Source organism: Rutidosis leptorrhynchoides, chromosome 1 (assembly GCF_046630445.1).
Source record: "Rutidosis leptorrhynchoides isolate AG116_Rl617_1_P2 chromosome 1, CSIRO_AGI_Rlap_v1, whole genome shotgun sequence".
Classification (NCBI taxonomy): domain Eukaryota; kingdom Viridiplantae; phylum Streptophyta; class Magnoliopsida; order Asterales; family Asteraceae; genus Rutidosis; species Rutidosis leptorrhynchoides.
Window position 1 is genome coordinate 698821100 of NC_092333.1, and position 16550 is coordinate 698837649.

General features: G+C 34.6%; 1 protein-coding gene across 1 annotated transcript; it reads right to left on the bottom strand.

Moving 5' to 3' along the window:
- Positions 1 to 2827: 2827 nt before the first annotated feature.
- On the bottom strand, positions 2828 to 8679 carry LOC139894937 (translation initiation factor IF-2, chloroplastic). The gene is made up of 12 exons (XM_071878123.1): positions 6834 to 8679; positions 6684 to 6716; positions 6439 to 6552; positions 6162 to 6311; positions 5965 to 6069; positions 5808 to 5870; positions 5183 to 5338; positions 5013 to 5078; positions 4678 to 4914; positions 4322 to 4597; positions 4028 to 4216; positions 2828 to 3465 (listed from the first exon to the last, which is right to left on the bottom strand). Exons 1-12 carry the CDS (start codon positions 8289 to 8291, stop codon positions 3304 to 3306), a joined length of 3009 nt encoding a protein of 1002 aa, XP_071734224.1. The 5' UTR covers positions 8292 to 8679; the 3' UTR covers positions 2828 to 3303.
- Positions 8680 to 16550: the final 7871 nt, after the last annotated feature.

The window sequence follows — 16550 nt, forward strand, 5'->3', positions numbered from 1 at the left end:
ATTTGTTATAGGTTCGTGAATCGACCAGTGGCCAAGTCTTACTTCCCGACGAAGTAAAAATCTGTGAAAGTGAGTTATAGTCCCACTTTTTTAAATCGAACATTTTTTTGATGAGAATACATGCAGTTTTATAAATGTTTTACAAAATAGACACAAGTACGTGAAACTACATTCTATGGTTGAATTATTAAACCGAATATGCCCCTTTTTAGTCTGGTAATCTAAGAATTAGGGAACAGACACCCTAATTGACGCGAATCCTAAAGATAGATCTATTGGGTTCAACAAACCCCATCCAAAGTACCGGATGCTTTAGTACTTCGAATTCATCATGTCCGAAGGGAGTCCCGGAATTATAGGGGATATTCTATATGCATCTTGTTAAGGTCGGTTACCAGGTGTTCACCATATGAATGATTTTTATCTCTATGTATGGGATGTATATTGAAATATGAAATCTTGTGGTCTATTATTACGATTTGATAAATATATAGGTTAAACATATAACTCACCAACATTTTTGTTGACGTTTAAAGCATGTTTATTCTCAGGTGATTATTAAGAGCTTCCGCTGTTGCATGCTAATATATGGACAAGATTTGGTGTCAGCATGTTTGTATAATATTGTTTAAAACTGCATTCGAGATTTATTTTGTTGTAACATATTAATATTGTAAACCAATATGTATTGGTAGTGTGTAAGTGTGATATTTTTAGATTATCATTTCTGGATAATCTAGGTGGTGTCCTTTTAACCTTGTCGATAAAATAAAGGTTATGGTTTGTTTTTAAAAACGAATGCAGTCTTTGAAAAACGTCTCATATAGAGGTCAAAACCTCGCAACGAAATCAATTAATATGGAACGTTTATAATCAATATGAACGGGACATTTCAAACGTCATGTTAACGTCATGTTAACGACATGTTACTTAAAGTTAACGCCATGTTAACGTCAAGTTAACGTTAAGTTAATGTCATGTTAACGTCAAGTTGACGTCAACGTCAACGTCAAGTTAACGTCGTGTTACGTAAAGCTAAAGTCAACTTAACGTCATGTTAACGTCAAGTTAACTTCCAGTTAACGTCATTTTACGTAAAGCTAACGTCATGTTACATAAAGCTAACGTAAAGTTAACGTCAAGTTAACGTCAAGTTACGTAAAGCTAACGTCAAGTTAACGTCATGTTACGTAAAGTTAACGTCAAGTTAACGTCTACTTAACATCTAGATAACGTCAAGTTAACGTCAAGTTAACGTCAAGTTAAAGTCATGTTAGCGTCAAGTTAACGTCATGTTAACGTCAAGTTAACGTCAAGTTCACGTCAAGTTAACGTCAAGTTAACGTAAAGCTAACGTCAAGCTAACGTCAAGTTAGCGTCATGTTACGTAAAGTTAACGTCATGTTACGTCAAGTTATCGTCATGTTACGTAAAGCTAACGTCAAGTTAACGTCATGTTAACGTCATGTTAACGTCATGTTAACGTCATGTTAACGTAAAGTTAACGTCAAGTTAACGTCATGTTACGTAAAGCTACCGTCAAGTTAACGTCATGTTACGTCATGTTATGTAAAGTTAACATCATGTTACGTAAAGTTAACGTCGTGTTACGTATAGTTAACATCAAGTTAACGTCAAGTTAACGTGGTTAACGTCATGTTAACGTCAAGTTAACGTCATGTTACGTAAAGCTAACGTCAAGTTAACGTCTTAACGTCAAGCTAACGTCATGTTAACGTCAAGTTAATGTTAAGCTAACGTCATGTTAATGTCAAGCTAACGTCATGTTACGTAAAGCTAAAGTCATGTTACGTAAAGTTAACGTCAAGTTAACGTCATGTTAACGTCAAACTAACGTCATGTTACGTAAAGCTAACGTCAAGCTAACGTCAAGCTAACGTCAAGCTAACGTCAACAAGTAAAACTTATTAGACGTGTTGTCAATTAGACGTGTTCATGGTAAAATTAATTAGACGTGTTGTCAATTAGACGTGTTCCTGATAATACTAATTAGACGTGGTTACCAGTTAGAGGTGTTGCAAGTTTTCAAATTAGATGTGTTTATACTATTTTTTAGACGTGTTCCGGTTTTCTTTTAAAAAAAATAATTAGACGTGTTCCTTTGATTTAATTAGACGTGTTAGTTGATGTACACGTCTAAATGAGGGGTACTAAATGAGCCGAAATTTAGTAGTGATTGTTTTGTATAAAGCATTAGAACAATATTAAATGTTAACATGTAATATTGTAGAAAATATTTTCATGAGTCAATTGATATATTCCAGGTATCTACATCCTTTCAGTTACGTATTTGGAATTACATATGCAAAATTTTAGTTGACATATAATTGTTAAAAAAAATTCGTTACACATGAAATAATACATGTTAGCATCTTTTCGTTACACATGCAAAATTTTGGTAAACATATAATTGTTATTTCGATGCTTCAAATATACTCCCTCCGTCTCAATTTAATAGTCCACAGACAAAAAAATACATAGTTTAAAAAAAAAAGTGACTGTCATTTTTTTGTCTACTTTTTTTCTACTTTCCAGTTTTACCCATTATTTTTTACCCATACTTTTGTCTTACTTAAATAAAGCAATAGTATAAAAGTACTTTAACCAATTATTCTTTTCTATTTATAGAAGTGGACTATTAATTTGAGACGGACGAAAAAGAAAATGTGAACTATTGATATGGAACGGAGAGAGTACCTGTTAGTTTTTTTTTTATTATTATTATTTAATCTTTCAACTATAATTTGTTTATTCTAACAATTTTATATATAATGATTATCATACATTACTTAGATGTCATTGCCTCTGGAAACAATAACTACTGTATTCACTAGAAAAAAAAATAAGGTTTCGACATCCATTGAGCCACAAAAAAATAAGCAATACAAGAAGAGTAAAATGTTTGATCCATTAACATGATGCACAAACTTTCATCCATCAAAATATTTTTTCTACAACTCTTGCCCCTTTTAAAGTTCCACTGCCACCATTACAACTAGTTATCACTGCTGCCCGAGACTCGAGCTTTTTGATTGTAAATTTGACGATCGTCCCTCTTTACAAGTTCAAATTCTATTTCTATTTACAATGTAGTAGCATACAAGTGTAACAGAGAAACAAAACGAACATTTCCCGCACAGCCATAATTTCAGCTCGAGGGGGGAGTTGTTGACTAATGCTAAAATGTGGCGGATCATTGAGAATCTTGTATGGGATATTTGTCATGACGAGTGATCATAATAGGATGACGATTGGTAGGTATTTGTGTTTTATTGATTGCTACTATATTTCGATACCAGCTTCTTTAAATGCTGCTGTCATGGTACTTGATGCCTCTTCAAGTGTTCGCCTTTTTTGGACAGAATTGAATGCTTCGATGACATCACCTTCCTCCCATTCATTGAAGTCGTCAACTCCAATACCACATTCTAGTCCCGCATTCACCTGTTCAAGACAGCAACAGTTCATATATGATTTTCGACCATTAAAGGTTTAATAATTGATATTTATGAAACTAGACACTTCAAGAAATACCATTAAACCACTTTAAAATCATTCTTAATAAATGGATCAAAACTGTCAACTCTATGTTATGCAAGTATTGTCTCATATTTTTGTTTCATACAATTATTTCAGGGCAAATAGCCCAAAAAGGATAACATAAAAGTCAAAAAGTCAGGGACTATCGACTTCTCCTTTGCCCATAAGGGTCCTGATTTCAATTTGGCACACAAAAAGGATCCTAATTTGGAAGAAAAAAAATTCAATAAAGGTAATATTCGTCCACTTAGGCATCCACGTAGATGCCCCCTCATCGAATCTGACGAGGTGGCGCCACGTCATCCACTTTTCCGGCCAAAGAAATTTCATTACCTTTTGGGGCCAAAAATCTAATTTTCCGACCACCTCATCGGAGAAGATGATAACGTGACGCCACCTCATCAGGTTCGATGAGGTGGCGTCTAGTGTAGCATACCCCTTAACCACTAAAATATAGATACCATACCTCTTTGACATCCTCCTTGATCCGTCTTAAGGAATTAAGAACGCCAACAAAAATCGTCTTTCCCTTCCTTAAAACCCGAACCCCGCAATCTTTTGTTACTTTCCCTTCGGTCACCATGCATCCTGCAATACGCCCACTACCACTGCTAAATACTGCACGAACATCTACAGAACCAATCGGCACTTGATCCTGCAAGATACAAGAGTTTTTAACTTATAAACAGGATATATATACATATAGGTGTTTGTGGGTTGGCCCACAATGACCCATTGCCCCGTCTCATTATGAACGTACCTCAACAGGGTCTAGTAGTCCTTCCATTGCAGTACGCATATCATCAAGAAGATCGTATATAACCTTATAAATCCTTATCTCAACACCCTTATTGTCTGCATAGCTTTTTACAGAACCAGATGCTTTAACGTTAAACCCAAAAATAATGGCTTTACTCGCGACTGCAAGATCAACATCACTATTGCTGACATCACCAGTTGCTTGTAAGATGAATTTTAAAGTGACGTTATCTTGTGGAAGCTTCTGTAAGGCTTGTTTCACAGCTTCAATAGATCCCTGATCGTGATTAACAATTTTTAAACATGTTTTAAAATCATAATTATAAATCACAGATAACAAATGTATGATGTGCTTACCTGAAGGTCAACCTTCATTACAATGTTAAGTTGGTGCAAATCTAACCCAGAATTCTTGCCTGTTGTAATCGCAGAGGCAAAGGACGAAAGAGTAATTCTGCCATCTCCAGCCTTAGCTAATATGCGTTCGTCTCTTAATGATATTGCACGTTCCTCTGCCCTGTCTTTTGCAATATCAAGAGAACTTACTACCTCGAATTCATCACCGGCAAATGGGACATTGTTTAATCCAATCACCTGTAACAGGTCAGTTTTAGTACATAGTCAAATGGGTTCAGAATGAAACGGGTCATCTTTACCACGGGGTCATAATGGATAAGGAGGAATGTTTTTACCTGTACTGGTATTGATGGTCCGGCTTCATCAACTCGCTTTCCGGCATCATCAAATAAAGCGCGGACCTGAAAACGTCCAAAACGGGAATTTTTTTTAATTAGTTCAGGAACACGGTTGAAAGTCGAGGTTTATGATAATGACTTTGATTGGTTATTTCATATTTACAAACCTTTCCAAAGGCTTCACCACAAACTACTACATCTCCCTTTTTAAGTGTGCCATTCTGCACGATAAAAGTAGCTACGGGCCCTTTCGATTTATCAAGACCTGCCTCAATGACCGTACCCTTTGCATTTCTATCAGGATTAGCCTTCAACTCTTGCAGCTAATATCAAGAGAAAGGAAACAAGTTAATTAATAAACATAAGTGTATGGTTTGGTTGGGTTATGTTTTGGCTCTAATGGGTCAAACGGGTATTATAAGTAGTTTGGCTTCAGCGGAAACTGGTCAGAGATGTTGAAAGTGACCCAAAAGTGTATTTATACAAGTTATAAAAGTTGGCACCAAAATGTTTCTGGTCAACCGACATCTTTTGACCCATAACAAAAGTACCATTAGAGCTGTTACCCAACCCGCCCGAATAGCCACCGCTACCTGACATAATTGAGAGTCTTGAAGCAAGAAATACTCAGGAACATTATGGTGTAAAGACCAAAATGAACATGATATTATGTCATGTTGAAAGAATTTGTAGATACCAAAAAGCTATTTTGTGATACAAATTTCGAAAGAAAAATTTTTTATAGCAGCTACAAGTGATTTATGTTTCGATAAACATATCATACAAGTTTACCTCTGCAACAAGCATGGTGGTTTCCAACAAATCATCAACATTCAAGCCTGTAAGAGCACTAATCTGAAACAGAAATATATCAACAAAAATAAGCATCGTGTGCAGGATTTTATATATTATAACATAAAATAAGATAATAAGGGGTTTTGTACATCACCTGAACCATAGGTACATCACCACCCCAATCTTCAGGTTGACAACCATTTGAAGAAAGCTCCTGCATGACTTGCATTACTCGATCTGAAGCTCCCTCCTTATCTATCTACAATAATAAAATAAAAAAATCAACATAAACTTAACAAAATGTGTAGATTAAACGTTTGCAATTGAACCATTTAAGAACCCGAATTGTACCTTATTAATGGCAACAACTATTGGCACACCAGCTGACCTGGCATGGGCTATGGCTTCAGTTGTTTGAGGTCGCATCCCATCATCAGCAGCCACTACAATAATAGCTATATCTGTCACCCTTGCTCCGCGAGCTCTCATTGCACCAAAGGCCTGCAGGAAAAGTATTTTGGTCAACACAACCAAACACTTGCCAAAATTGACCCAATCCGCCCATTTTGCCACAATGATATACAGTGGTAACTCAAGCCCAAAATCTAGAGGTATTTAATACGATTACCTCATGTCCAGGTGTGTCGAGAAAAACACATGGCCTCATAGTGCCATCAATAGGCACTTGAACCTTATATGCCCCGATTCCTTGTGTAATCCCACCAGCCTCAGAAGCTGCCACCTGTAATAACATATATACTCAGTGTCAAACTTTAATAGTTCACTTTCAATTTAAATCCATTACAATATAACTTATGTTAAAAAAAAAAAAAAAAAAAAACATAAAGAGTTAAGAGTATGATCCATTGATACCTTGCTTTTCCGGATATAATCCAAAAGTGTAGTCTATCAGATGAAAAAAAAAAAAAAAAAAAAAAAAAAGACACAGAAAACAATATAATCAACACGAGTTAAGTTTTCAAAACAAGGCCTAAAACACTAAGTATTGAAAAAAACACATACTTTTCCATGATCAACATGACCCATTATGGTGAGAACTGGAGGACGATCTTGTAAATTGTCAAGATCTTCTTCATCAAAGATTTCTTTCTTTTTCGCCATTTCTGATATTTTAGTAGGCCCAACATCAATAACTTCAACATCATATTCCCTACAAACCATCTTCACCATCTCCTTATCCAATTTCTGTACACCATCAGGCTTAATACCCTTTGAATAAAGATGCCCAAGTATTTCACCTTCACTAACAGCCAAATTAAACGCCAACTCATCAACTAACATACCTTCTTCACCAACTTCCATAAGTTCAACCTTAACCGGTTCAGCTTCCCTAGCTAACCGCATTCTAACCGCCTTCCTACTAGCCTTACTCCACTTTCTTCCCTTTTTCGCACCGGGAATCGATACGTTAAGATCCGATGTCTCCTCATCATTAATTTCATCATCTTTGACCTTGGGTCTGCGCGCTGCTGCACCGCCTTTTTTCCTAAAATCCTCCCTAAATTTCGTGGGGCCCATAGTCTTTCCTGGTTTTGGAGGTGCTAAAACTGCTTGAGCCATCAAAGGGTCAACCGCCCCTCTCTTAGACGCAAACTTGTCGATCAAAATCGGCCCGCTTCGTTCTTTTGTTTTTGCACCCGAACTTTCTTTTTCTTCTGTAACAGCAGGCCTTGGTGCAGCACCTAAATCTTTCAAGATTACCGGTCTCTTTACAGGTGGCGTTGCAGCCGGTTTCGACTGTAATTGCGGTTCTACTCTTTGAGGCGATCTTAGTGCAGCAGCTGGTTGACTTTTTTCCTCCAATTTTGACTTATCTTCTGGAACTTTCTCAATCTTTGTAGCTTCTTTCACAACTTTTTCTACAGTTGCAATTGGATTACCTTTCCGCCACACACTCTTAAGAGTCTTAGCTTTTCCCGCAGGTGCTGAAGTGTTACGGGGCCCGTTTCTATCATCACCGTTTGTGTTTGTTCTTAAAGGGGTTGGCGGTGGCGGTTTTTTATTAGGTATATCCCCGTTCTTGCTAGTTTCTAATTTCTCAGCTTTTTCCAACACTTCACCTAATGACTCAATCACCTTATTTCTCTCTTCTTGTTCACCGAGTTTTGATCGCTCCCAAACAGAATTATTCGAGCTAGAAGGTTGTTCTATCTTAGACTCGGGTGGTTTCAACACAGGCCTTCGAGTTGGCTTAAGTAAGAGATCGGATGGGTCGTCTTTGCTACTACTATTAGCGGCGTTAAGTGATAACGAAGTTCCTTGATCGGCTATTAAATCAGTAGTAACCGAATATTTACATATCGAAACATACCTCCACCTTTTCCCTACCAACAAATTATGAAATCCACAAGAACTACTGGGCAAATAAACTCGCCTAATCGATAAACGAGTTCCTTCCAATTGACCAGAAGAACATGTACAGGTACTTCCTAAACCCACTAAAGAAGCAAAAGAAGCCATAATTGCACTCTATATAGACCCCAGCATTACCTTCCTATTGACTCAGACAATTTGTCAAACACCTTATCTGCAATCTGCAACGGTCTAATAAGACTCTACTTAAACCCAATTTACCACAATTTGAGGCCAAAATGATACAAATGGGTCAATTGAAAGCCTAAAGAACAGGGTTTCAAGTTAATACAACACAAAGAAACACCCAGAAATAAATAAAGATATGAAATTGAAGAACAAAATGAAAAACCCAAAAGAAAAGATGGAATCTTTACCTCTGAAAATTGGGGGGTTTTGTGTTCTTTGTGTGTGGATTGGTTTGGATATAGTTAACAGAGCCGTTAGTGAGTTTGTGTGTGTATTAACCGTGTGGTTGTAGACGAAAGGTGTTGGGATGAAACCAAGAGTTTGTGAAAGTGCGATTGTGGCTAATTCTATGCCTCTCATCAAATGATAACATTCCATGTGTCTGATAAGGTTTCAAGATTTCTTTTGTTATCATTCATCCAAAAAATCAATTTCAATATTTCTTTCACTAAAAAGTCTACAAACCATATTTCGCACTTATATTCATACAGTGTTAGGAGAATATTAGATGCTAATAAAAAATAAATCATCACAACATACCAACCTTAGTAGTTTTGAAGCCTTTAATAAATAAAAGTTGTAACTAATATTTCAAGTTTGATTCCTTTCTAAAACGAATATTTACATATAACCGTAGATGAAGCTGAAACAGTCAACCTTTAATGTACAAAAATTGTAATTAGTATTTCACATAAACTCACGCCAACCCTTTGATACGTTTTAGTAATCCTGATGTATTGCGTATATCAAAGTGTAAAGTCGAATTACTCGCCCTCCCGGACAGCACGAACATGAAAAACTTTCTACCTTTAATGAATAAAAAATGTAACTAATATTTCACATAAAAATTAGGATTTTGCTCATGTCAACCCTATAATACGTTTTAAATAATTGTATATTCATTTAACCGTCACCAATAAATTAATAAGTAATTGCTATGTACAACTATTTAAAGTGAGTTGATAACAACAGCTTTAAAAATTACATGTTAAAATTAATAAGACCTTGTTTACATCTAGCATTTACCGTCTAAATTATATTATGTGGAGTCCTACTTTAATACTCCATAGAGAATAAAGAAGTGATAACATATAGTCTCTCAATAATAATAAAATGATAACCCATAGTTTTAAGGTTTAAGTATTAATTGAAAAGTTAATTTATTTAATATTTAACTACATATTTTCATAAATAAATTGACTTCAAGAATTTACGAAGAAAAAGTACGTTATAATATGAAAAATTGACACTTTGCAATGAAGGATAAACTTCTTCATATTAATTAGTAAAACTTATCTAGTGATAACTTAAGAAATGTTTTTAATAATTTGATACATGAATACTTTGTCTGAACTTCAAAAATAATCACTCACTTTCTAAATATAAATATTCTCACTTAATAAAGTCTATAAGTAACTTTTGTTATGATCGGTAGCTCAAACAACATTTCCTGCAATATAAACCCAAGAGTCCATCCTTTTCAAAAATCAACTGGTGATAGAGGGATTTCCCTTTAGCCTTATACACATACATTTGTTTTGTCTCGTGACCGATGTGGGACTTTGGTTTGTGATTGTGGACCCTAACAAGAATATGTAATTGTGGTATCTTCAATCACAACACCCACATTGATAAATAAAAGATAAACGACACAAGGATTTAACGTGGTTATATCCCAACTCAAATCACTTGGAGAAGGGTTTAGTTCACGGGCGCAAACCATATATTTTCTTTTATTAATTTTGTGCACATCATTACAATGAGGCTATGAGTCTATTTATAGGGGAAACATTAAACTTAAAACCTTATTGCACAAGTTTAACTTGGCCTTCAAGTACAAGAAACATTCCATAAATACACAACTCCTTTTTTCATATATAAACTTAATCTTCCAAGCTTGACTTGTCTTCCAAGCTTTCTTGTCCTCCAAGTTTGACTTGTCTTCCAAGCTTGACTTGTCTTCCAAGTTTAACTTAATCTCCGAGGTATTTCTATCTTGTTTCCTTTTTTGTTCCAATGTTTCATCCTTCTAAAAGAAATAAATAAGGCAACAAAATTCCTACGACTTGTTCACCAAGTCTGACACGAATTCTTGTTCCTTTGATCAAATCCTTCACACCTTCAACAATCTTTTACTTAAAGACTTTGAGCAAACTCTTCACTACTCAACAATCTCACACTTCAAGATTTTAACAAACCCGAACATCAATCTCTATTCCAACCAAGAACGTCAAACCACCATTATACCGCCAATCAAACATGGGACACGCAAACTCAACATCGTTGAAAGAGGAGACATTCAATACAAGGTCTTCAACACTACTTGTCGGAGCTAGAAATCAATAACCACCTCAACTGTCAATGTTGTTCAAACATACATAGCAACTCCCGATCTCCTCTTAGCTACGACTTTTTATACCGCCGTGTAAGTAACTATAGGGGAGTGAATAGTTACTTAATACATTTTTAATACTTTTTCGATTGATCACTGATGTTTGCGAGGTGTAGTACGAAATACTATTATTTTTATTACGAAATACGATACAATTTACACAAGTTTTGTTTATTTATATAGATGGGATATACTTAAACCTTGCTACAACACTTATAGGCAGTGTACCTAATCGTAGAGTAGTGTAGTTTTTAGTAAGTCCGGTTCGTTCCACAGGGAGCTAGCTGAGTTTAACGCTATATTTATAACAACTATATTATATATAGTAATATTATTATAAAATGGGGTTTTTACCGTTTAATGACCGGTTTGTCGATTTTAAATAAAGCGTAAAGATAAATGACGATAATATAAATGATAGAATTTAAATTGCGATAAAGTAAATTGCAGTAATTAAAATGACAGTAAATAAAGGTACGATGAAATATGAAATAAAAGTATTATGCTTATTTAAACTTCCGTAACCATGATGTTTGACGTTTTGATTTTAATTTATTACTCTGGGTTAATTGTCCTTTGTCCTGGATTATTTGAAACCTATCTGGTTTTTGTCCATAATAGTTCATCGGTCATAATTATAAAATGCTCGTCAAATTAACCTTATTCCCGAAGTCAAATATTCCAACTAATTAGGGATTCGAACTGTAACAAGGTTTTAATACTTTGTTAACAATTACACCAACTATCCTTGTATGTAATCCACCCCTGTTTTAATGAGATATGAATATTAATTTACCCACTTGATCAGTTTGAATAATCAATTACCCAACCCGAATAATTAATTAAATGATTGTAAACGATGTCGTATAAACGTCACTAAATAGGACATTCGTAATCTTTTTAATAATTATTAGATTAACTAATTTGAAGATAGGTTCGACAGGCTCCAATGAATTGTCATTCAATTAGACAATACCCCCCACCTATTAATAGTCATAGTCCAATGTCCACAAGTGTCGGTCTTTTGTCCAAACCCGAATTATGGTACAAAATCCAATAACCCCATCTTAATATTTTAGTCCAACATCACGATTACTTCGGCTCAAATAAGCATAATAATAACTTAGTTACGAGACATTAATTGAAAAGGGAAGAACATAGCTTACAGTGGTTATTAATCGTGTAGCGTCGCACGGACAGAATTTTGACTTAAAACCCGTAAAACATTCTTACAATAACCTTATTATTATTAACTTAAAATTAAAATTATATTATAAATATATATATATATATATATATATATATATATATATATATATATATATATATATATATATATATATATATATATATATATATATATATTTATATATATATACGTTACATAGAAAGGAAAAGAAAAGGATGTGCTATTGCTCGATCAGAACCCGGCTTTTTATAGGCTAAATTCGAGTTCCTGTTCACCATGCGATCGCATGGGGATATAGCACAGAAGCCATGCGATCGCATGGCCCCTCTGGCCAGCTCACAATCCTTTGTTTTTTAGTTTGTCGACATATTATTTAAATATATATATAATATATATAATTTATATTAATTATATATATATATATTATATATATATTATATTATATTCTTGTGCATAGTTAACTCGTAATTTTAGGACCGTTGACTCGCGCGTTGATGCTCGGTTTATGTCTCGGTTCCGGATTTTCGAACGTCCTTTCGTACGCGTAGATATCTTGTACTTTGCGTTTCGCAATTTGTAATTTGCACAAAAAATTATTTTCCTTAACTCCCAAAATCCGCGCAAGTCTTTTAACTCACTTTTTAGGACGCTTTTGAGTGCACTATGGCTTTAAGGACCCTTTTCCAGTTTTAGTGGCACTTTTTCTTCAATTCTTTAATCTTCGTGCTTCATCTTTGCATTTATTTATTTAAACGATTACAACTTAAAAATAGATCAATTGTAACTAAAAGCTTTACATATTGGAATGATATTGCGCCTAATTATATGTTCATTTGGAGCACTATCAATCACCAAATTCGATTAACTATGATCAACCAATTCAACTCAAACTTGATGTGTGTAGTGTATATGTTCAAAATGATGAATGAAGTAATGTAAAGAACATAGACACAAGGATTTATAGTGGTTCGAGTGAATGTTAACTAATTCACCTTAATCCACTCCCCGATTACACTAATCGGGATTTGTTGCTTCACTGAGCACTTTTCTCCAAACCCGGTGGAGATCTGATTTACAAGTCTTCAACTTCTTTGGTCGACAACAAACCTAATCTTTCTATCCCTTTGAAAGATCAACTCCAACCTAGATCAACTTGTCTTCACCTTGGACAAGTATTAATCTCCAAATAAGATTAACCAACTTCCTAAGTCCCTTTAAGGAATTAGATCACTAAGCTAGCCTATGCTTCTACTAATTGAAGTTACAAGACTTATACACTTTGTAATGATGATCCTAAGACAATACTAGGACATACATTACACTAAGTAAACTCACAAGATTAATGATTTTGATTAGTAAGTTTACAACAACCAAATTCGATATCTATAAGATCATAGAATCATCTCTTGCTTGATCACATTTGAGTAGTAATTAGAGCCCTTGTGATCTCTGGAAATATGCTTTTGAAATATGCAAGAGGGTCAACTTCAAATGCTCTTCAATGCTTGCCTTTTATAGTAGGATTCAAAAAATAACCGCTGACACACGGTTGCCAGCACAGTCGACCGTGGTTCGACCGTGCATGCTCCAGTCCAAAATTGGTATCCGTTGTATAGCCGTTTGACTCAAATTTGAACACCACATTTTGGCACCTTTACTCCTTCTACCACCTGCAAAAGAAACCAAACATCCTATACAATTACTATATGCATTAAGTGTGTGAGATTTAGTCTTATTGTGTGAAAGTGACATAACACTCCATTAGTGGTAAACCCAACATTCTTGGAGAAGTGTCTTGATTGATATTTTGGGAAATCTCATATTGGTCAAGACTTAGTTAGTCACTTTAATGCATTTGGTTCAATTCTAAAGACTAGTCAATATGTCATTAACTTTCTAGTTTCAATTAATCACAAGTCATGTTTATTTTAAGCTTAGGTAGATTAATTGAATGATGTCTTTCTAAGATATTCATTAAGTATGTAGAGACATCAAATTTAAGTCATACTTGAACAAACAATCACAATTTGTTACTTAGACAAGACCAAGTAAACAATTGATCATAATTTCATTGTGAACCAATTTACACTTAATTTGTTGGAGTAGACTAGTTACTTGAATCTTAACTAGTAAGCACATAGCAAGCATGTTAATCAAGTTGACAAATTTATGAGTATTAAACATATTAGCAAGTAGCAAGTAATACTCATATACAGCAAGAGATAGTTACTCTAAGATCAATCATATAGATATTTGCACAACTTGTAATTTAAGTTTTTAGCAAGCTTACTTGCAATATAACATGTTGCATGATTAATGTGTAAGCACACATTAATTTCCAACACATACACAAGGGAAGAGCAATCTCTAGTTGGGACTTGGTGACCATCCTAAATGTATCTAAGTATATTTTAGGATTACAATTCTTTACTAGTTACACTTGAAAGTATTTCCATTAATTAATCACTAAGTCATCTTTAATAGTAATTATTGTTCTAGTGACATTGGCTTAAGTGTGTTGGTACTTGATGATCATACTAAGGATGTCTAGATAAGAATTAAGATCACAAGTTGTTGATTAACACTTATGTGTTATGCCTAATCTTGGTTAATTTGACATTAAGATGTCATTAGGCGTAATTAACCACGATTAGTGTTTTTATAACCAAAACTCAATTGAGTATGGATAAGGCATCTATTCTAAGCGTGTTGAGAAAGGTTTCATTAATTATAGATGTCGGGAACTAGTCAAACTTTATTTGGTCAAAATTGGTAACAGAGAAAACTGCAGTCGCACTGCGGTTGACCGTAGTGGCAACCGTACAACTTGTTTTCACAGAACTGCGTTGCAATTCAGTTTGGGGTTCTGCGGCTGGCTATGCGGTCGACCGTGCCTTTGACCGTGTATGTTACTAAACTTTTAAATCTATTCTTTAAGCTATGTTTGACTTGGTCATTTGCAAGATAAAGTATAGATTAGTGACATTGCCTGTTTTATGTTAAGATGTCGGTCATCACTTATACATATGTATGTGTCATCATCAAAACATATTCTTTGGTTAATCATCATTCTTAACTTTGTAGTTTAGTTCATTAACCAACATTCAACCAACATTCTCTCCTTTTTTGATGATGACAAATATACAAGTGATGAGGGACATTTTTCTATAAATACGCAAGTGTTAACAATCACTTGTATCCATCTTTCTCCTCCTTTTGTCGAAGCAAAAAGGTTAGCTCCCCCTAGAACTATGCTCGCCCTTAGAGTAAAGCTCCCCCTTAAATTGTGCACGTTGGAAAATATTTATTAAAATATAACAAGCACACATTTTATTCAAATAGGCAAAAAAACATAGTTATGCATGAAAATATGCATGGAAAGTACAACAAAGAGCACATAAATTCGATGTATAGGTAGGCATTCTTCAAATTGCCTTGGCCTATTTCTTGCGGTGAATGTAGTGATGAGTGTCTCTTATAATTCCTTCAAGTCTGTTCAGATGTCGTACGATCTTCAGAACATTCTCGTGAATGACACTGCTTTATCCTGCGGCTGAAAGAAGGCTAAAATTTAGAGGGTTATCAAGAGAAGGTTCAACAAATGGTCTAGTTGATGCTCTGCATATTGAGTATGACGAAACTTGAGCAGCATAGTGGTAGGTGGTTGTTAATTTGAGGTGAGCAAAAAGTTTAGTTAAGTGAAGACCATAAGGTAATTTCAAGTAGGGTTCTTGAGTTGAATGTTGCATTCTTGATGACATAAGAAATGCAATGTTTACCTTAAGTGAGTGTATGAGACACCATAGGCGAGTAACCTCGTTTGAATTCATTCTACAAAGTATTTCACCTTTTCCATATACGTTTATGGAGATGATCTGTGAAATGTCCCGTTCTTATTGATTAAAAACGTTCCATATTAATTGATTTCGTTGCGAGGTTTTGACCTCTATATGAGACGTTTTTCAAAGACTGCATTCATTTTTAAAACAAACCATAACCTTTATTTCATAAATAAAGGTTTAAAAAGCTTTACGTAGATTATCAAATAATGATAATCTAAAATATCCTGTTTACACACAACCATTACATAATGGTTTACAATACAAATATGTTACATCGAAATCAGTTTCTTGAATGCAGTTTTTACACAATATCATACAAACATGGACTCCAAATCTTGTCCTTATTTTAGTATGCAACAGCGGAAGCTCTTAATATTCACCTGAGAATAAACATGCTTTAAACGTCAACAAAAATGTTGGTGAGTTATAGGTTTAACCTATATATATCAAATCGTAACAATAGACCACAAGATTTCATATTTCAATACACATCCCATACATAGAGATAAAAATCATTCATATGGTGAACACCTGGTAACCGACATTAACAAGATGCATATATAAGAAGATGCATATATAAGAATATCCCCATCATTCCGGGACACCCTTCGGATATGATATAAATTTCGAAGTACTAAAGCATCCGGTACTTTGGATGGGGTTTGTTAGGCCCAATAGATCTATCTTTAGGATTCGCGTCAATTAGGGTGTCTGTTCCCTAATTCTTAGATTACCAGACTTAATAAAAAGGGGCA